Source organism: Typopeltis vanoorti, chromosome 11 (assembly GCF_054136105.1).
Source record: "Typopeltis vanoorti isolate ZY-2024b chromosome 11, IOZ_Tvanoo_1.0, whole genome shotgun sequence".
Taxonomy (NCBI): domain Eukaryota; kingdom Metazoa; phylum Arthropoda; class Arachnida; order Uropygi; family Thelyphonidae; genus Typopeltis; species Typopeltis vanoorti.
The window spans coordinates 68,154,434-68,177,010 of record NC_143559.1 but is presented as its reverse complement, the minus strand read 5'-3'; the positions used below and the strand labels follow the sequence as shown (position 1 = coordinate 68,177,010).

The window sequence follows — 22,577 nt, the reverse complement described above, 5'->3', positions numbered from 1 at the left end:
ATCATTACTGGACTTTCATCTACTAATGACTGAGACCATATCAATCAATAATACTTTTACACTGTAACATTACTGACTGTATAAACTGCTTCCAAAGAAATACAACCCACAGAAGAAAGTAGAATAGGTAACATTGCCTTATAAATTATGTTGAAAGTAGTGTCCATTATGCTTCTCACATAAACAGGCATTATGAATCAAGATTTACAACCCTTGAATTTGCTGTAATATATCTGTCAATGTAGCATCTATTATATAGTAAATTTGAACCTTCATTCTTTGTGCCTATGTCTACGATTTGGATATGCAATATTCTTAAAAATTTCTAAAAACAAGAAAATCGACTGTAGATTTATTCTATTAATAGTTAGGTGAGGAAAAGGATGACATGTAGAATTTCTTTGAGCTGCATTTTAAAAACTCGTCATGAACAAAATGAAGCAAGAACTTATTTTGATAAAAATAATGGATACTACTTTTGACAATATCCATAATAATTTCTATAATATCAAGCCAAGGCAACATGATGTTGCCTTGGCTTTCTTCTATGGATTGTTGTTAACATACTATGTTGCATAAAACTGACATCAATTTTCATTTTATATAACCCATTTAATATAGAATTATAAATATGGATTCACAGTTAATGTGAGCAATGATAATAAAATAAGCTGAATACATTATGAACTGTAGAAACATGTAATAACTGAAAAAGATGCACAAACTTTTCGAAGACAAAACCCATTCCAGTCATCATCTGCCGTAGTCACCAGTTCTTTAAGAAGTTCTGATATTTCTTTTGTAATCTGCTCTTCTGTTTCGAGCATCATTTGCAGAAACATCTGTCTTGCTTGTTGAGAAAGTAAAATCTGAACAACCTATCAGATAGAAATGCTTCTAATATCATTCTTTTTAACCACACTCTCTCCAGCTAATGATTACTATAACTGCAGAAAATATGCAGGGCATGTAGTAATTAAAAATAAACTAGCGGCACTTATAGTTTATCATTAGTTATATTTTTAATATGATATATGCATAGTAATATATGTGAAATAACCTCATATAGCTCATAAATGTTAAATATTAAATAGCTTATAATATAATTAAATTTATAATTTATAAATTATAATTTATATTTATTTATATATTTATATTTATATTTATAAATTATAATTTACTATTTATAATTAAATAGCTCATAAATGTGAAATAACCTCACTTAATTATCATCTTTAAATTGCCTTGTAAATGAAAAAAAACTTTTGATATATTTATTTTAAAAATATTTACTATTGTTCTTCTTCCATATCCTTATCATAAATTAAATTACTTATGTCAATCCAGCTCATACAAAAAGAGTCATTAGAACCTATAGCACACATTACAAGAGCAGATGGATGGAAGGATGAACATATGGATTCACCATATGTTCATCCTGCAAAGGAGCATTGCAGAAAATTCAAACAATAATTAAAGCAATTCATAAAAACAAAGAGACAATTTGCTAAAAATCTACAACTAATCAAAGCAAGCAATCATTATTAGGGATTGCAATACTGATAAACTGATTTACCGGTAAGGACAAAAATCCTTTACAAATTTACAGGTAATGTGGTATTTTCTATTGGTAAATCCAAAATATTTTAATGCATGTTGTAATAATTTTAATACTGACTAAATATAAAATATACTTTCTTGTTTGAATCAACTGCTTGGACCTTAATGAGTCTTGTGTTAACATCTACTGCTTGCGTTGTTACCTCATTCTGTCCCCATGAATTACTCTGTGGCTTGTAACATGCTGATAGTTGGCGCCATCAATGCCATATATGGTATTAAGATAGCTTGCCAACATCCACTATGGGGGGAGAGAAAACTGAGGTCAAAGGGCCTGGTTGGCCAAGTGGTTAGCATATCTGCACTCAAGTTAAAAGGCTACGGGTTCAAATCCCGCATGGGCATGGATTTGTGATTGTCTGTGAAAATACTAGTGGTGGTAAATTGAGTAGGAGTTAGATGGATGAGAGTAGTCATTAAGCATGACTGCAAAAAAAGAAAACGTTGTGGAGGGTATAAGGAGATAGGTGACTATCTAACTCATGAACAGTACAAGCAGTAGGCAAGAAAGGTGGCCAGCATGGCAAGGAAAGCAAAATTAGATCATGAGAAGAAATTAGCTGAGCAGGTAAAAGGAAATCCCAAGCAGTTTTTTCATTATGTGGCAAGTAGGAGGAAGAATAACTATGGAAGGATAACAACTTTAATGAGTGCAGATTGTAGAGACGTAACAGAGGTATATGAAATTGTTGAGCTACTGCATGCAAGTGAAGATATTGTTATGGCAGATGATAGGGACAGATGTGAGAACAGAAGTGGACGAACTGGAGGTACTTTGGATATTGCAGAATCTGAATGCAAATACAGATGTGGGATTAGAAAAAACTTTTAATTAATACTTCCAGTATTTCAGCAAAGTCAAATTACCATCCTCAGAGAAACAAAGAAATAAATGTGATGTAAACAACAGGTGCCCTTCCAATCAATTCTATGTAGAGTATTCAGGGCATGATCAGAAAGGCCAGATTTACCATTGTTATGATTATGCCCTGAATACTCTACATAAAATTGATTGGAAAGGCACCTGTTGTTTACATCATGCCAAAATGTGATATCAACGTAAATTTAAGAAGGCCTGTGAAATTCTTATGAAGACCCTAATCTTAGCCATAATGGTCTAAAACTCCCAAGAATATGGAAGGCACATATTCTACTCACATAACCTTTCCATTTAAGAGTTAATTATAAATAGGACTGTATGTAATCCAGGATCTTAACTCTAATTTCAACCTGAAGGTTGAAACGTCGGGAAATTAAAGTAATTGTTTCTAATACATTTTGGAAAATTATGGAGACAACTACCGTATTTGAGTAAAACTTTTGTTTAATATAAACGAAAATCCACATTCGATTTCCACCTTTATATCAAGGTCATCTTCTGGAGCATATATACTATATAGAGAGAAACAAGCTGCACCACAATCTACATGGTTTGTTAAAGTTACTGACCAACCGTTACAACAATTATTGGCCTGACCTCTGGTGGAAAAAAAAAACTTAATACATCAATGCTAGAGTCCTATTATTAATATTATCTATTGGTTATAAAATTACAACATGGGAGCAACAACAAGTCTATATATATATATATATTAACACCATTATTATACATATAAATTCTAACCAGTTGGTATGGAATGGTTTCCAATACTAGTTGCCAATAGTCCTGAAGTATGCTGGATACTAAATATTAGGTAGGTCGAATGTGTGCCATCCAGGTTTTTGTATGGTGTAAAGAGCAGGTACTTTTCCAGTTGATTTGGTGTAAGGTGTTGAGAGCTTGATCTGAGAGGCCTGTTTCACCAAAATGGTTATATTTAATGTGTCTTATGTGTTCTTTCTTATGTATAGGGATTGAACGTCCTATTTCACCAATGTATGGCAAGTTACAGGTGCAGTGGATGCAATAAACTCCAGGACCTGCCAATGGGAGGAGAGGATCCTTAGAGGAGTTGAATATGTTTTTAAGTTTTGCACTACAATCTACAAACCATGTAGATTGTAGTGCAGCTTGTTTCTCTGTATATAGTATACCAGAGGGCTCCGTCCCCTGATGCCTACAGTGCCCAATTCCCCCCCCCCCCCCAAGTTCTAGACTGGTAGGCCGATTCTCCTTGAATTCTGATGACTCGAAAAGGGGTCCCCAACGATTACGGCGCCCAACTCCCGAGTTGCAGACAGCTTCTCCTTGAATTTTGATGACTCAAATTTTGAAAACTCAAAAGGGGGGGGGGTTCCCCCTTTCGAGTTTTCAGAAGATCCAATGGAAAAGCACCAAACTTCTACATAAATCCTCATATAAACATGAGTGTTTATATAAAGAAAGTGCTGAGGCCCTATGTCACAGACCCAACTTAAACCGTAATGACATTCTTACTATCCCTAAAGTCTGAGAAATTGTTCATCCTTAATTATGTAAAATAAATTTATGTGTTATTTTATTTTAAATTAATTCTATAACACGTTACTGCATGCATAATGAGATTCCATTGTAAGCATGTGTCCTAACTGTATGTTATTCCTGGTATTGTTTGAAATAACTGTACTGATGATGTCTTAAGACACTCAGGATGAAATATTTACTTATTAAAAATAATTTAATTACTGTGGTTCCGTGTGTATGTTTAGTTATGAATACTCCAGAAGTTTCACTATATAATAGAACTGATACCATTTTCTACTCTCAATGTTCAATCTATTCGATACCAAAATTTACTCATGACTGCATTCCCCTAATTATTTTCTATCACTTATCCTATTATGAGAAGCAGCAATGTTTAGCACTGCTCATCCATGTTATTAATTATTATTATTTTTTTTTATACCTTTTACTGAATCTACAAATCACAAATCATAATCAAGATGCTTATTACACACTAAGCAAAAATTCTATGAATAAATAATATTATATTTTTAAGTAAGTTACCCATATTTTTTTGAATGACATTCAAAAACTGCAATTTAAAAAACAAAGACTACCCAGTAACTTTAATTTTTTTAATTTATTTTTTGAGGGCGGGGGTTACTCTCTTTGGTGATCACTTTGTGTTTCAAAAAAGGATCTGACATCTCCCTTTCTTCAGTGACCTCTATCTGAAGATACAAATGAATAATCCACTTTCACAATGTTTTCTAATTCCTTCCCTATCTCTCTCTCTCTCTCTCTCCTTCCACTCTTTCCTCATTATATCCTCTCATATTAACAATTATCTTAATAATTATTAAAATGATACTAGATGCAAACCTTCTTCTGCACACTTAATGGAATTTCAAGCTAAATTGTAATTTCAAATTAAACCATGCACTGAAATCTAAATGGTAATGTAACAATATTCTGTATGCTGTATAGATTGTTACAACAAAGCTGACTGCTGTAGAATTTCATTCTATTTCATAAATTAAATATAAATGCTACTGTGGTAAACAATTCTTACCTGTTTTTGTTTATTATGAAAGTTTTGCTGGAACTCAATTTTGTGTTGATATTTGGACTGGATGACAGAACCTACACAGCTTTCTACAACTTTCTGTATAGCCACATTTATTTTTGGAAGAAGTGTGCCATTAATTTGATCCTCAATGGAATTAAATTTAGTCTGGCATGTTTGAATTTGTGTCCTAGTAAGTAATTCAAAATTTGAAGATATTAAATCACAATCATCTTTTACTTATCCACTACAATATTTCTTTGTATAATGCATTATAATATTAACACTGTATGTTGTATGTGTGAGGGAGGTATTTATTTTTACCTTCTCTCTCACACACTCCGAGTGGTTAAAACTCTTAATTTCAAATTAAAAAGAAAATACCAAACTAAACTCTAAATTAACCTTGCACACAGATTCATATCCCAGGATTTCTCATATGTAATCCCTTAAATTAACCTATTAACTAATTAAGAGATTAACTCTTCAGACTCTTGTAACCAAGTCTTTAATTTACAAAAAAGCAGAAATATATACAACAGAAAATCAATATAACTTAACAATGCAAGTGCCAATATCTTCATCACATCAAGAATACTTAAATGTGCACAACTTCCTTAGAATCACATAAACCAACAGTTATTATCCTATATGGAAAAAAACTCTTGGAACCTTAGTTGCCTGCCTCTTATAGAACTTTTATTCTTTCTTGATTTCACCCAGGAAAAAGACTAACACAAAAGTCCTCTCTATATGACAGCAACATAAGTGAGAACTCATCCAAGACATTCCTATAACTTCACTTTCTATATGAAAGTAAAAACAGCAAATTCTATTGAATAAACTACATCATCACTTTAGAATGAATTAACTTTCTATGTGAAAGACTCAACATTAGTCTTAAAACCTTATCAACTGTTTTTGTCATTTCAGAACAGCTCTGCCTTCTATATGAAAGTGTCTGAAGAAATAACTAAAGCCATGTGAACTGTTAGAAATCACTTGTCAGTGAGAATCCTAAATAAAATAAACTTTACTGGGTCCCATTCTATATGAAATGGAAATCAATAAACTCCACACTTATCTCTTCATCCAAGGATATCCTCTCCCAGTCTGCATTTCTAACTTTTCTTCTAATTTCTATCCTGTCTTCATATACTGAAGACACAGAAACTCCACAGTTTTTCTCCTTCTGTATTTCCTTCTTACTCCCTGAACAGCTGAATGCTTAGCAATGTTCAATAACATTCTTTTTACTTTTGTGCATGCTCAGAAATATACTAGAGTAACTTCTGCTCCAGTCCACCATCATGTGCTGGCAAAGATTTCTTCACCTCTCTCTCCTCTCAAAAAAATAATGGAGAAAAAGTTCTTTCTTCACAATGCAGAAGAGTTTATTTAATTATAATTTCATTATGAAACTGCCAGAATTTATAACAGTCTTTCATTGTCCTGTGGAAGCATTTAGTGAAATGCTTCCACAGGACAATCAGCACTCTTTGGTTTGAAAGATTCAACAATCTACTGAACTATTCTTTCTTTTAATGTTACATGGTGGTCAGCATTCATAATGAACAATTTATGGAGACAAAAACATACATGTTGAAGTAATTACCTTACTTATAATTAAGAAAATAACACTCAATTTCAACCTGTACATTAACGTCATCATCAGGAAAACATACATATGCACAGGACACAAGCTACATGACACTATAAAAAAGTAAGATAATCTAAATGCTTTGTTAATCGTTTACCTTATCCTGACCTCTGGTAAAAAAATAAAAAATAAAAAAAACTAACATAAAAAATAAAGAAAGAAAATAAAAATAAATAAATAAATAAAACATAAAAAAATTAAAATAAAATTTTTATAGTGGAACTACATTAAATACATCTATACGCTGCTCTTATATATTAAGGTTTTCTGTCATCGTGTTCTAGATATATATCGATTGCAAATAGATCCTCCAGATTCTTGGAATTACTAATCCATCATTCTTGTTTAGATTAGGATGATGTTTCAGCATCTCACAGGATACCTTGAACTTTCTTTCAAACAAGGTTTTGGTGCAGTGTAGGAACTTTATGTTTCCAGTTGATTCTGTGACATGGTCTGACAGGCTTGTTTTGTCATAGTGGAGGAATTTAATGTGATGTTTATGTTAATCTTTTCCTATCGGGATGCTGCACCCTGTTTCCCCTATGTAGAGCAGGTTGCAGGTGCACTGAATTTTGTACACCCCTGGGTGGACAAAGTAGGGAAGGGGATCTTTGGATGAGCTACGTATACTTCTTAATTTGGCAGGAAGTCTGAAGGTTTGCCTTAATGTTGCATTTATGTAGTGTTATATCTATTTTTTCTGATATTCCCCTAATGTATGGTATGGCTTGACTAATAATTTCATATTCTTTGTTCAGCACCTGCTCATTGGAGCAAATTGTTAGGGCACTATGTTTGAGGGTGCTGATGACCCATAGTTTTTGTGTTGCGATGCTAGAATGAATTATTATGTATGTATTGGCCTGTGTGCGTATAAGTTTGTGGTAGACTGTAAATTAAAAGTAGTCTGAAGGAAGACACGTGACAAGTGTGTCTGAAAAGGAAGAAAGTTATTGTTTCAATCTTGACGGTAAATTGGATATGTTTAAGTGTTGTTTATTCAGGTGGCTTAGGAACATATTTAATGTTTTGCAGACATGGGGCCAAATGGTAAAAATATTATCAACATAACTAAGGCAGACTTTGGGCTTGTTGAATCTAAAGCTCATTGCTCAGTCTTCCATGTAAAAGTTAGCTATGGAGGATGGGGGGGGGTGATCACATGGCTGCACCTTCTTTTTGCAGGTAGAAATTACTTTGGCACACAAAATATCCAGAGGGATGTAAGTAGGCAAAGAGGGTCATGATATCAGGCAGAAATATGTTCTGTATGAGAAGAATAGTATCATTGATCAGGACATTAGTGAAAAGGGCAGTTAAGTCAAATAAATCTTCATCATGGAGTGTGATGTTCTTAATTATGTTTGAGGTGTTGTGTATTTTTTTATGTAGGAGGGGAATGACATACCCACTCCTTGAGTGTAGCTGCTAATTTCTTGGCTAAGTGATAATTCCTTCAACTATCAGTCATGGAGGTGTGTTTGTTTTGTGTATTTTTGGGAGCCCATAAATGGGCCACATTATGGCCACACTCCCAGAATTTATGGCCTGCAACAATAATACCATTAAAAGCAGAAAAGATTACAAGAATGCCATAGCCACACCATATATTAGGGGAATATCAGAAAAAATAGATAGATAGAACACTACATAAATAAAACATTAAGGCAACCTTTAAACCTCCTGCGAAATTAAAAAAGTATATTCAGCTCATTCAAAGATCCCCTTCCCTACCTTGCCCACCCAGGGATTTACAAAATTCAGTGTACCTGCAATCTACCCTACATAGGGTAAACAGGGTGCACCATCACAATAAGAAAAGATGAACATAAACATCACATTAAATTCCACCATGATGGCAAAACAGGCCTGTCAGTCATGTACCCCAAACATTTCACAGAAACAACTGGAAAGCACCAAGTGTCTACACTGCACCAAAACCTTGTTTGAAAGAAAGTTCAAGGAATTTTGTGAGATGCTGAAACATCACCCTAATCTAAACAAGAATGATGGATTAGTAATTCCAAGGATCTGGAGGATCCATTTGCAACTGATATAGCATCTAGAACATGATGGCAGAACCCTAACACCTTAATATAAGAGGACTGTAGAGATGTGTTTAATGTAGTTCTCCTATAAAACTTTATTTTAATTGATTTAGATTTTTAAAATTTTTTAAAATATTTTCTTTCTTTCATTTTAGCTTTCATTTTATTTGTTTATTTATTTATTTTTTTCACTAGAAGTTCAGGACAGGGTAAACGATTAACAAAGCATTTAGATTTATCTTACTTTTGTGTAGTGTTATGTAACTTGTGTCCTGTGGATATGCATGTTTTCCTGATGATGACATTGATATAGAGGCCAAAATGTCGAGCGTTATTTTCTTAATTATAAGTAAAGTAATTACTCCAACATGTGTTTTTGTCTCTATAAAGCATACCGGTGTTTCTTCCAAATGCGCTATGGAGGTGCTTATTTTGGAAGATTTATATTGTTTTTGATTTATATACATACATATATATATATATATATATATATTAACAAGTCAAATATATGTCTAAAACAAAGTCATGCACACTTTTACTTACAATTGTTTGAGCTATTACCACTTTAGTTCACTAGAGTGTCAATGAAGAGCAGATAGTATTTTTTCTTCTTTATTTGTACTGAAAGGTAGAGTCAAGTGGCAAATAACACATAGTTTACAGAATTTTTAAACCCCCCTCCCAACCACGCATAAAACGAAAAATTTATAGCTTATAGTGTTGTGTGTGCAAGAAGAAAGAGGGAACCTGTTGATATGTTTTTTGAATAACCGGAGTTCTTAGTTCATGGGGAAAATGGTATAAGGCTATTCCAAAGTACATAGTTTGATGGAATAGGCTGTTAAAAGTTATTTATACTATATGCTTTCATTTCCAATTGGCATGAAAGAAAACTTTCTTTGGAGAAAATTATAATGTTATACTGCATTATACTCATAATGAACTGGATGATTTTAGTTTCATTTTTTGCCTAGTGTTGCTCAACATTAAAATTCATTGCATATCCATATCCAGCTTTCTTGGCAAAGACAGAAGAAAATATTATTACATACCTCCAAAGGCTCATCGATGGAAGGCAGCTACTCTACAACTCTCTGTCTCTGCCACTTAATCCATCAGCTACAGAAAACTGCAACTACCATCATCATCTACACCAACGCCATCTACTGCCCACCACCACTACTAATATTTTTGTGTGTAAATTGCACGTGTTGTAAAGGCCGATTTGTTTGTATGCAGGATGAAAAACTAAAGTTTTAGGGAGCAAAAACCCTGCTACCTCTTTATGAGCTCAGCTAACTCACTTTCAACTGAAAAAAAAAAAAAAAAAACATACAAAGATTTCTCTTGTCACGAAGAGAACTGAACTTAGGCCTTTTCCCATTGCAAAGGGTGCAGTATACCGGTGTTCTTCTAAATGTGCTATGGAGGTGCTTAATTTTGAAGAGTTATATTGTTTTTGATTTACACACACACACACACACACACACACACACACACACACACACACACACACACACACACACACACACACACACACATATATATATATATATATATTAGGGGAATATCAGAAAAAATAGATAGATAGAACACTAGGGGAATATTACATGTTTGAGCTATTCACTTTGTCAGACATAGTGGTCACCTACTTATTTGCAGCATGTTTACAATTTTTTTTTTTTTTTTTGTGAAACATCCAAATTATTTCAGTAGAGTATTGAACATTTTTTTCAATCCAAAGGATGCCTCCACACCTCTTAAACCTATCATTAATCATTAACCATCAACAAACAGCCGTTTGCCAATAGTATTATTTAATTAAATAAAATTAATTGTTAGTGAAAATTAATACTGATAATAATAGTACTTACAGTATTTTATTGTAATTACCATGAATTTTTTGTGAAACATCCAAATATAATACTTACCACACTGAGCTATTCATTTCACCATGGTGGCCATCTACTTTTTTTTTCCCCTACCCTAGGGTGAATGCTGCATATGCATATAACAATTAAACAACTTGTAGATGATATTTAAAAGACACTGTCACCTTAGAGAAAGGTTACAAATAATGGAAATAGATATCAGTATATCTAACTGGTTTTTGTATAGAGAATTTTCTCATCAACTTAGATAATTGCTATTTATCTATATTCATTAATTGTGGGATCTCACATTTCCTCTCTCTCTGTGTGGAGAAATCTTTTTTTTTTTTTTTTTTTTGTAAATTAATTATACTTAGCAATTCTACTGAAATGAATAAGGCAATTTAAGTTGCTTGATGATAAACTAAATTAGTATACAGAATAACAAAATAGTCATGTTGGGTAAATGGAATGTTTGCTACTTTAATGAAGAAATTGATTTTAAAAAAGCAAAAGGTTTCAAAAGTTTCATACTTTCTGAATTTGACAGTGATTAATTTGTTTCTTTTGGATAAAATAAATGATCAACTGTTTTCAGAATAAACTGAATATGGACAGAAAGGAACAATTTTTTTATATTATTATGAATGCCTTTTCTTCTATGAGTTACTTTGGATTCAATATGTGACCTTTTTCAAAATGTTTTATCTGATGTATCAAGGGACAACTATTTTTCTGTATAGTACAAACTTGAAAAGGTTGTTTTAATTATTATTATTTATTTTTTTAAGTGACATCTGAAAACTGAAAAGCTGCTGGTAATATTTAGATGAAGTGAAGAGAAATAATTGTATAATTTATCACAGGAAACACAGAGGAGAGATAACTGCAATTTATGAGTTCTGGGAATAAATATGAAAGAAGGAATTTCTTGCAATTACATGAACCAAGATCTATCGCAGGGTATAATAGTGAAGTAGTGAAGAAGAGAGTGAAAAGAAAAATATGTCCTTGCGCAACTTCACAGTTTAATAACTGTTTTTTTGTTTAATTTATTTCCAGATTTGGTACTATTAGTGTTTTAATGAGACCAAATTGTTGGAAGGGAGGAATGATGGTACAAACTGTTGATGGATAGAATTTCCCCTATAGACTGAAAAAGATATGCATTTAGTTGAAAGTTCACTAGAGTGTCGATGAAGAGCAGATAGTATTTTTTCTTCTTTATTTGTGCTGAAAGGCAGAGTCAAGTGGCAAATAACACATAGCGTACACAATTTTTAACCTCTTCCCCCAACCACACATAAAATGAAAAACTTATAGCTTATAGTGTTGTGTGTGCAAGAAGAAAGAAGGAACCTGTTGATATGTTTTTTGAATAACCGGAGTTCTTAGTTCATGAGGAAAATGGTATAAGGCTATTCCAAAGTACATAGTTTGATGGAATGAAAAAGGAGGAGGACAAGTTTGTGTGTGTGTATATATATATATATATATATGTGTGTGTGTGTGTGTGTGTGTGTATTTATATATATATATATATATATATACACACAGTCAATTCTCATAAAGCAAACTCATAGGGACCACAATAATAGGTTGTTATAGTGGAAAGTAGAGTGAACATTTTTTTTTTAGAAAAGAAGTATGCTACAGTGAACTTCCTTTAGAAAAGTACCATGCTTATGAAGATATGATCAAGATTTTTTAGTAGTCTCTTACAGTAGACAGAAAGAGAGTTTACATGTTTTTCATTCTGTTTATTTTGAAATATATTATTAATATTTAATCCATATACATTTCTGGATTTTTCTTTTGCATTCCGAAACATTTCAGACTTTTCAAAACTTTATTTCGAACTTATAACTTTCAAAAGCAAAGAGTCACTTTCAGCAAACTAGCTTGAACCAAATAGCTGCTAGGTGTCTTGAAAGTGACTACTTGCTGTTGGAAATGGCCCAACATTTTGTTAAATATATTTTTTCTTGCTATGTAAGCAATTGGTTCCCTGATAATTGTGGTATACTGTCAACCTAGTTGGCTGAGTTACTGTACTCCTCTCCAACCAACAAGTTGTTGCAGATTTTAATACCACATTGGGCATGGATGTGTAAAAATAATCATAATATACAATTATGAATCTTTTTATAATTGTTTCTCTATGTTAGTATATTATTGAAATTAACATCTCTGTTTAATTTTTTTTTCTTTTTTTTTTTTTTTCGGGTAAATAAATTTGTGATTTGTGCATTACACTGAACTGCATGAGGTAACATCATTTATGCTCCAATGAAACAGGAAGATGACAAAAAAAAATGTATGTAAAAAAAAAAGGATTTTGTGGAAATGAAGAGGTAGTTCTATATTTTCAGAAAAGACCTAACAAAGAAACTGATTTGAATGAACACTTGTTGTTTGTAGAAATTTATTGTGAAAACAAAATGTTCAGCCTGGTAGATATGACTAAGTATATGTTAAACAATCCAGTAATACAATGAGTCAGAGAATGAATGATTTCATTTTTTTAAGATAAGAAAATCTCTAAAGTGTAGACTTATTTTTATTTATATTTATATTTATTTAAATTAAATATAGTTATTTAATTTTATTTAAAATGTATATAATGTTTTAGTTTCATTAAATGTATATATCTTTTTATTTGGTCTTGAGTCAATTTTTCGGATTCTAAAAGAAATAGAGTCAAAAGTTATTGCACCAATCCGACTGAACTCTTCTCCAGCACTTTTTACACCGAGTGTTAAGTAATGTGCACATTACTTAACACTAGGTGTAAAAACAACTGCTTTACAGATATATAATATAAATGCCGCAGCTGAACAGAATTTTAAAATAACTGGAATGGATGACATGGCACAGCCGACAGGATTGGTTGTGACGACTTTATTTTAGACTCTAGAAAGTGTAATTTTAATTCAAGTAAAATGGCTACAGGAGAGAGTAATTCTAGTAGTGAAGTTTCTTCAATTAAGGATGAGGAATTTTTTAAGTTAGTTTATCCAAATTTAATAATACTTTTTTTCTCATGTGATTGTAATTAGAGCAAAGAAATATTTTTTTTAGATATGCAGAAAAAATTAGATTTAGGAAAATGGTCAGATTTCCATTTGTTAATTATACTTTGTAATAAATTGGGCAAAGCCAAAATGTTCTTAAACACATCTCCTTTATTAAGAGACACTGACAATTATGCAATCTTTAAAAGTTTACTGCTATCAGAATTTTCAAATGCAGGAGAATTAGGGCCTAACATTTGGAAAATTTATCAGTGCATTCAAGGTAATAGGAGTCTGTTTCAGAGTATTACCACAATATTTTGAGCACTGCATAAATTTAATGTTTCATCTGAAGACATATCTTTAGAATGGTTGCTGTTCATCAGTTTAGGCATGGCCTTAAAGATAATTTGAAACAGCTTACAAGAAAAAGGTTAAAAATCTTGAACAATATTTTCAACTTGTTAGGGAAAAGGAGGTGAAACATAGAGATATATTTCATTCCACAAACACTAAACAGGTAAACTCTTTTCAGTATAATGAAACTTATATTCCTAACACAGTGGCTGCAGATAAAGTGAGAGAAGGGAAGTTTCAAAAATTAAAATATATTAAGAATTTTGCTAAAGATGTTCCAGAATCAGAGTCCAAATTAAAGTCAGATGCTTTGGGACTTTTATTATTATTATTTGACACCTCCAGGGAGTCCAAAGACTCATCGAGGGAGAGTGCCAACAGCAATGAATGATTGGTCCCCTTCCAGCTACTAACCGCGCTCAAACTTACTTAACTGGGTCATTAGTAGCAGAGGCTCTACCAATCGACCAAATATTTCTTAGTGAAGAGATAGAAAGATAGCAGAGACCAACTGTGAAACGACAGGAACATCTGTTTAAGATGCTATCTGATTTAACTATTCAAGAATCCTCCTACAGATAATCAATCTTTCTCTTGCAAATTTGATGAAACAGGAATAAAACATCTCAAAAGAGAGATGTTTCTATGGTCCAAAATGTTTTAGATGCAGTAAACCTGGTCATTTTGCTGTTAAAGACTGTTGTGTTAGGGATAAACTTTGTTTCCAGCATAAGATATCTGAGAATATAGAAAAAATTAGAAATAATGATTTCAATAACATATTGGCAAGGACAGAAATGTCAAACTACTCATCAGACATGGGTAAAGCTAAAGGCAGCTCAAATACTGAAAGAGAGTGATGTAGCATTAGCTTCTTATACTGATGGAGATAATCCTTACAGTTCTACTACAAGGATTTATTGAAAATGTGCATGGTGAAATCTTACTAGACATAAGTGTACATATTTTATTCATTTCTTATAGTTTGTTTAAAAATTAAAACTCTAATTCCAAATGACATTTCAGTTTGAAGTTACCCAATTAAGCAAAAGGGAATATTTGAATCAGATAATTCAGTTGATAAGCAAATAAATGCTTTTATTTCAATCCTTTGTTTTCCTTTGAAAATTTGTCATCCATTGATAGTTTTTCCAAAATCCTCTAATCCAAAAGTACAAGTAATATTTAGAATTGATTTTCTGAAATCTCATGCTTTTGCATGTAATTTTGTTGATGGTGTCCTTGTGTGGACTAGAATATTGTTTAGACAGGGCATGAGATGACAAAGCAAAATTAGAGCAGTTTCCAGAAGTTTTTAAAAACACTGATGATAATGATCAAGTGTTTAAAAATGAGACTCGAAAAAAGGATGAGAGGGAAAACATTGAGGTAATAAAAGAGAACCCAGTGGAGAATTCAATGAAATTAGCAAATACTAATGAAGAAAGGAATAGGATTCTGAAATTCTTTAAATTTGGCTTTGAATTTTTCTCTGGTGTTTGCACAGAGGATATCAATTCAATGTCTTGCACTAATTCAGTAGAACACTCAGTGAAGATTTATACTCAATCTCCTATTTACATTAGGCAATATCAAACTCCATTGAAGTATATGGAGCATTTTCAGAAACTGCTGCAGGAATAATTGAGAAATTAAATTCTCTAAAAAGCCTATTAATTCCCCCACTGTGTTTAAGATTGAGGAATTATTAATGTTTGGAAGGAGCACAATATTTTACAAAGTTAGATTTAAATTTTGGCTACTTTCAGATCCCTTAGAACAGTGTTTCTCAAAGTGTGGTATGCATCCCCCCCCCGGGGAAGGGGGGGGGGCGAAAGGTCGTTAGGGGGTACATGGCAATTTTTGGCTATGCATAATTAAAGGAGTCATTATATTTTTCAACAAACAGTGCAATTAGAGACAACTAGGATAAAACGGCACTAACTAATGAATCACATCCCCTCTCCAACAGAAACAGCTGTATAGACCAAGCAAAACCACATGTTGCCGGTGGAACATATAGTTTTGCTTGACACCACCTCCCGTCGTTAATGTGTTAAAACTAAGAAACACATAGTGAATGTGTTTCAGATATTATAGAATTCGGTTGAAGGGAATTAGCATTTCAACTCAACTGTTGAAATGCTAATTTGTCTTTGGTTCGCATGATCTTTTGTTAATACCACACCAATCATATGCAGTTCTTCACTGCTCTATATCTCAAGTCTTGTAAATTACTGGTAATTTTTGCTTGAAATAATGGGAAAGAAGATGACCTTGATGATGCACACAAAGAAACTGTTCTCGATGCCAAAAGTAGTGATAGCGAGTAGGAGCTTCTTGGTAAATTGCACCATTTTCATTTTTTTCCTGAAAACTTTAGTTTCTGAAAATTCCCGCACATATCTCGCAACACGACTTTTTAGCTTTAATTTTGGGAAAAAAGTTAGAGTTATATTCAAGTAAATAAAGTATTTTTTTTAGCTTTCAAATTCTTACGTATGGCTCATTGGCTAAAGATTGGATTTATAAAACCCCCAAAAGAGAGCAATATAGCAAATACAAGTAGCTGTAAGCAACAATAAAATGTTGATATTGCATCTGGATCAAATGAAATTGATAAGCGTGTGTGTCGCCTGACATCTCTAGAGAACCAAAATTTAAAAATAAATCATATTTTTTGTTTACATGAACATATAAATTTAAATAAAATAGATATTTAATTTTAATTAATATTTTAAATTAATTAATTAATTAATGAATTAATTTTTTTAATTAATTAATTATAAGTACTTGGTAATAATGAAAATTTAAGAAGGGGTACATGGATATCTGAAGTTTGAGAAACACTGCCTTAGAAGAAAGAAAATACTTTGCATTTACTACTGGAAATATCAGCCATGTAGATTACCACAAGGTAAAAGAAATTCTGGCATGTCATTCCAGTCTTTAATGAATTTGGTCTTATCAGACAGTCTAGATAGACACTGTAAAATCCCGTGAAATGTTTTAAAGAATTAGATGGTGCTTTAAATGCCAATTTTTCTTAAAAGAAGTTGAGAATTTAGGTCATAAAATCAGCAACAAAGGAATTATGCCACCTCATCAAATGTAGAAGGCATATTATTAGCTAATCATCCAAAAATAGTTAGGCAAGGTCATAGATTCATTGGCATGGTAAATTTCTATAGAAAATGTATTCCTAATTGTTCACAGCTGTTGAGACCTATAGTGTACTTGAAAAAGAAAGATGTCAGATTGTTGGGATAAAGCCCAGCAAGAAGCATTTGACAACCTAAAACTGGCATTAACTAAAGTTCCAGTTCACATTTATCCTAAATATCTGCTGATGCATCAAACAACAGCATTGCTGCTTCATTAGAACAGAAATGAGATTTTAAACCAGTAGCTTTTATTAGTAAGAAATTATCAGGTCCCGAATTGAACTAGTCGATCTTAGAGAAGGAAGCACTAGTGATAATTTTTCCTTTGAGAAAATTTAGATACTTGTTGTTAGGGCAGCCTATTAAAATAAGATCTAATCATCAGCCTTTGTCATTCCTAAATACAATGAAAGATAAAAATCACCATATAACTAGGTGGGCACTGGAAATGCAGAAATATATTCCAGGAAAAAGAAATGTAGTAGCAGATTACCTATCTAGATTTTTAGGGTCTGATGATGATAAATCATCTAGGGAGAACTATTTGAATCAAGATGAAGAAAAGTCCGAAGTTCATGTTATTTGTAAGATGAATAAGGAACCTAGTTCATAAATTTAGGAAAAGGATGGATTGTTCAAGCTCAGAAAGATGATCCTGTACTCAAAACTTATGAAGCAGTACTGAGGGGTGAAACAAAATTAGATACATTTTTAAACCTGGAAAACTTATATTTAGATAAAGATGATTACTCTTATCTAGACAAATGGAAGAAGGAAGGTTGAAAGTGAAAATATTGGCACCAACTCAAATGATTCCTTGGATTATGCATATGTTCCATGATTCTGACTTGGCAGGACACCAAGGATTTTCTAGAACTTGGGAAAGAATAAAGGATCATTACATCTGGGAAGGTATGAAGAGTGACATATTTGCATATGTAAAATCATGTCATAAGTGCCAATTAAGATCCCCTTTCAGAGGTAAAGCTTCATTTCCAACAAGGCCTTTTCAGGCTGTCAATATTGATGTAGTAGTTCTACTACCAACTACTAAAAAGGGCAATAAGTATATTCTAGTAGCTATAGATATGCTAACTAAATTTCCTGAAACAGTCTCAATAAAAGATCAAACTGCAAAGACTATTTGCTCCTTGATCTGAAATTATTTTCAGATCAAGGAGCAAATTTTATATCTGAACTGCTGTTACGAGTTCAGAAGTACTGAAGTACTTTAAATCACTCTCAATGTTAAGATTTTTACTATACCTTACCACCCACAGTGTAATGGTATGTGTGAAAGGTTGAGTAAAAATATAAAGCAAATACTTTCCAATCTGGTGAACACTAAAACGAATGATTGGGGGACACACATTTTTCTCATGCGTTACCTGCATGTAGCTCTGCTTTATATTTCACTATCAAAGAAAAATCATCTTTTGCTTTATATGGTTTTGATCCAATCTTTTCTAATGAACTTGTTCAGTCATTTCTAATACAGGATACAATGACATAAATGAGCACCTGGAAACAGTGGTAGATAAATTTTCCACTACTTATAGGTTAGTAGGTGAAATAAGTAAATTAAGTTCACAGAAAACTAGGATTTTAATCAGTATATTAATTGTTTCAAAAAGTATGTCTTTTGCAGTAGGAGATTTATTATTGTTGGATGATAAATCTAGTATAAAAAGGATAAAGAAATTAGAAAGGAAAACATCAAATCCATATAGAATTTTAGACCAATTTTCTCCTTTGAATTTTAAGATTCAAGATGTGAGAAATCCTAATAAGATTATAAATATATACTCTGACAGGATAAAAAGGTCCCTTTTAAGAAGTAAAAATTTAATTATGTTAGGAGATAATATGAATTAAACGCTGAAAGATGAGGGTTGTTTTCCAGGTACATATTTTCATATACCTGGTGGGATTCATTTCCTGCTCTGCTGTTTGGATCTCCAACAAGAACCACTTTTTCCATTTTGGAAATCTAAACAGCAGAGTAGGAAATTAATTCCACCAATGTCAGCTGCCTGCTTTAATGACTTAAAAAACTGCCCCACTTCTTCCTTACGAGAACCTTCTGTGGGATCATAGGCACAAATAATTATACTGTCCATTTCCCCATTTTGAAGCTTGTCCACATAACTCTACTTGAAACTGCCCTCTATTCTAGAAGTTTATCTTCATGTTTGGCTTTGATTGTCATTGCTACATGTTCCTTTCATTGATTCTTATCACCCAAATATAACATCCTTTACTTATTATTTAGTAAGATCGCATCAGTTTTTGTCTTCTTTGTATTAGCAATGCCAATTATGTCCATGTGATACTAATAAAACAAAATTCAATAGAGTAAAAAAAATGAAAATATTTACGAAGAATGTCCATTACAACCTATAAATGCATGGAAAAAAAAAAAAAAAAAAGAGAGAGAGAGAGAGAGAGAGAGAGATTGGAATGGAATCAACATGCTAATAAGATGGACCCAAAGCGAATAATTAAACTGGCAAGTTACTGGAAACCAAATATGAAAAAAAAAACTAATTAGACCAAAAAAGCAATGGACAGACTGCCTGCATTAAAGTATTTGAGACACAACAAGCTGAAGCTTAAAGCAACAGGTAGAAGGAGGAATGTGTGAGCAGAGGTGGTATGGGTCAGTTAAGCAGAATGGAAGAGGAAAGATTAACAAGCAATGTTTGATATTATAGTAGAAAAATGACACAGAGAAAGACCAACATCTAGTCGGATTGATACAATTAGAAGTGCCTTAAACCCCCCAATCAGCCAGGATGTCAATAGATGTCCAGCTAAATCTGGATACGATTCAGACGACCTGTTGAAATAACATGTAAGAAGTGCAATTTAGCTGTCATGTCATTTAGAAGGTGTGATTATCTGTCACATTGAAGAGGACACTTAATCAGATTATCTCATGTTAAAAGCTGCATCTCAGTTGCCTATAACAAGAAATACAGTTCCTTGTTCTATGCTGGGTTAACCAGATTTTAGTTATATTGGATAAACTAAAAATATAGAAATAATATTTAATTTTGTTGTTTATTATTTTAACGGTATAATAGAACACAGAAACTAAGTAAATAATTTATTGACTTGATGCTGACAAACAGTGTTTTTGTGCTCTGAAGATGCTGGTTATAATACCAGCGAAATATCAGCATCAAGTCAATAAATTAATTATTTACTTAGTTTCTGTGTTCTATTATACTGTTAAAATAATAAACAACATGTTCGACGAACACATAAGTCTGTCCACACGTTTAATATTTAATTTTGTTTTCTCTTTTTATTGTACAATACAATTTTAGTGCCTGGACAAAATGAAAATCCTTGCATAGTTTCTTCACTTAAATATTACCTTTACCTTGGAACCAATTTCATTATTATTATTTTTTTTGCACTAATTTTTTCTAATCGCTTACTTGACAAAACATTTTCTTTGTTCTTGAAGAAATTAATTCATGATAATTATTTGAAATATTATTTAAAAAAAAATCAGCTGCCAACATTCCAGATTATGTTATTTTTGTTCAAAATCATATTTCAGAGAATACTTCACAGATTTCCTGAAGAACGTGCTTGGGTGACTTTGCTTTATAGAGAATAATATGAAATTCTTTAATCATATCACTAAATTTTTTTCCTTTATATCATAATCTGCTATTCTTTGCACTTTCACCTTCTTAGTTTCCCTGTATAATTGGTCATTACAAAATGAAATAAATGGTTATGATTTAAATTGATATGTATATATTTTCTGCTAATTCAGATATCATGCTCCAGTTTTAAAGCAAATGATACTTTTGCTTATACACACACACACACATAAAGTTTTGTAATAAAAATTTGTGCTACAATGAAGTTCAAAAGAATCAACATTATTGTCTTATTTCTTTTTCTCGTGTGAAAGGAGAAACGGTAAAATGTCACTCTTATAATTATAGCAGATGTTAAAAGTTTATTTTTCACTTAGTTAGACTATAATAAATTTAGTTTAATCCTTTATCCAAGTGTGAGCAAACAAAGTTTGCACATGAAAGTATCTCAGGACTGGGGTAAGGTGGTACAACACAGGGCACCCATGGCTTCGTTTCTCATTTACTGTGTTTAGTGCCTGCACGCGTCTTTATTGTAAGTTCCTTTGAAGATGGCAACATGACGTTGCCAAAATATTGGAAATATATTAAAGTTTAATTTAATGTATAGTCTATTGTACATGGTAATTTCCTTAAGTTATTTAGTAGGTTTAAGCCTTTCTACAAGAATAAACCAACCAGGTAAAAAAAAGAGAAAGAGAATGCTAGACTATCTTTTAAAGGGACCAACTGTGATTCTGAGCCTAGAACATTTGGTCATAACAACCTAAATTCTGAAACTGAATAATGATAACACAAACACACACCATATATATATATAGGGTCCATCAAAAAAATGTATACACACTTTAACAGATGTCATCTATGGACTTTTTTCGAAGTTGGATTGAATTATGGTAGCAATGTGTAGCATTCGCTCAAAAGATGTCGTTACTCACATGAATACTAGCATCGACACGTGAACGGTAGGACAGTCAAACAAAACGGCCAGGGCATGATTGTCATTCGAGGAATGCAAGACCATTTTAAAGTGGTATTTCAAATTTGAGAATGTTGAAGTTCAATGAGAATGGAGGCCTGAGTTTCCAACAAGCCTGACAATTGCACGCATTAGTGATAAGTTTGAGACCTATGGTACAATGTGTGATACGCACAAGGGAAGATCTGGGAGGACTCGCACAGCAACAAGTCCTGCTTCCTCAGCTATGGTATTGAAACAGTTTACATGCTTGCCACAGAAGTCTACCACACAATGTGCAAGTGAGACAGGAGTTAGCAGTGCATGCATATGGTGCATTCTTAAAGCACTAAATGGAAATTTTACATCCCAAGATTATTACATGCAATGAATGAAGATGATCCTGACTGAAGAATGCAGTATTGTGAGTGGTTTCAACACATAGTAGATGAAGAGTTTGTGAGGAAGATAGTTTGGTCTGATGAAGCAGAATTTAAGCTTAATGGAAGTGAATCGGCATAACTATTTACTAGGCTCAAGAAAATCTGGGCATTTATGTAGACAAGGCAGTCAGTAGGGGTTTAATAGGACCATTCTTTTTTGAAGATGGAATTTTTTCACTTAGCTATGCTACCAATTATATATTTGGTTTAATCCTTTATCCAAGTGTAGCAAACAAAGTTTGCGTTGAAGTATTTTCGGGACTGGGGCAACTCGTGGTAAAGGTGGTATAAGTTCCATAATGCATAGCAGTATACATACCAATAAAGATATGTGCTTTGCATTATGGGACACTAAGGCAAGTGATCAGAACTTATACCACCTCTACCACGA

General features: G+C 32.5%; 1 protein-coding gene across 1 annotated transcript in view; it reads right to left on the bottom strand.

The window, feature by feature from the left end:
• The window catches only part of LOC150101694 (HAUS augmin-like complex subunit 3), a 203,207-nt gene that overhangs the window by 52,753 nt on the left and 127,877 nt on the right, over nucleotides 1-22,577 (bottom strand). The window contains exons 9-10 of the mRNA XM_090400697.1: nucleotides 5,055-5,238; nucleotides 726-878 (exon numbers count right to left, since the gene is read on the bottom strand). Of these exons, the coding sequence (XP_090256823.1) occupies nucleotides 726-878; nucleotides 5,055-5,238 (337 nt within the window). The remainder of the gene's footprint in view (nucleotides 1-725; nucleotides 879-5,054; nucleotides 5,239-22,577) is intronic.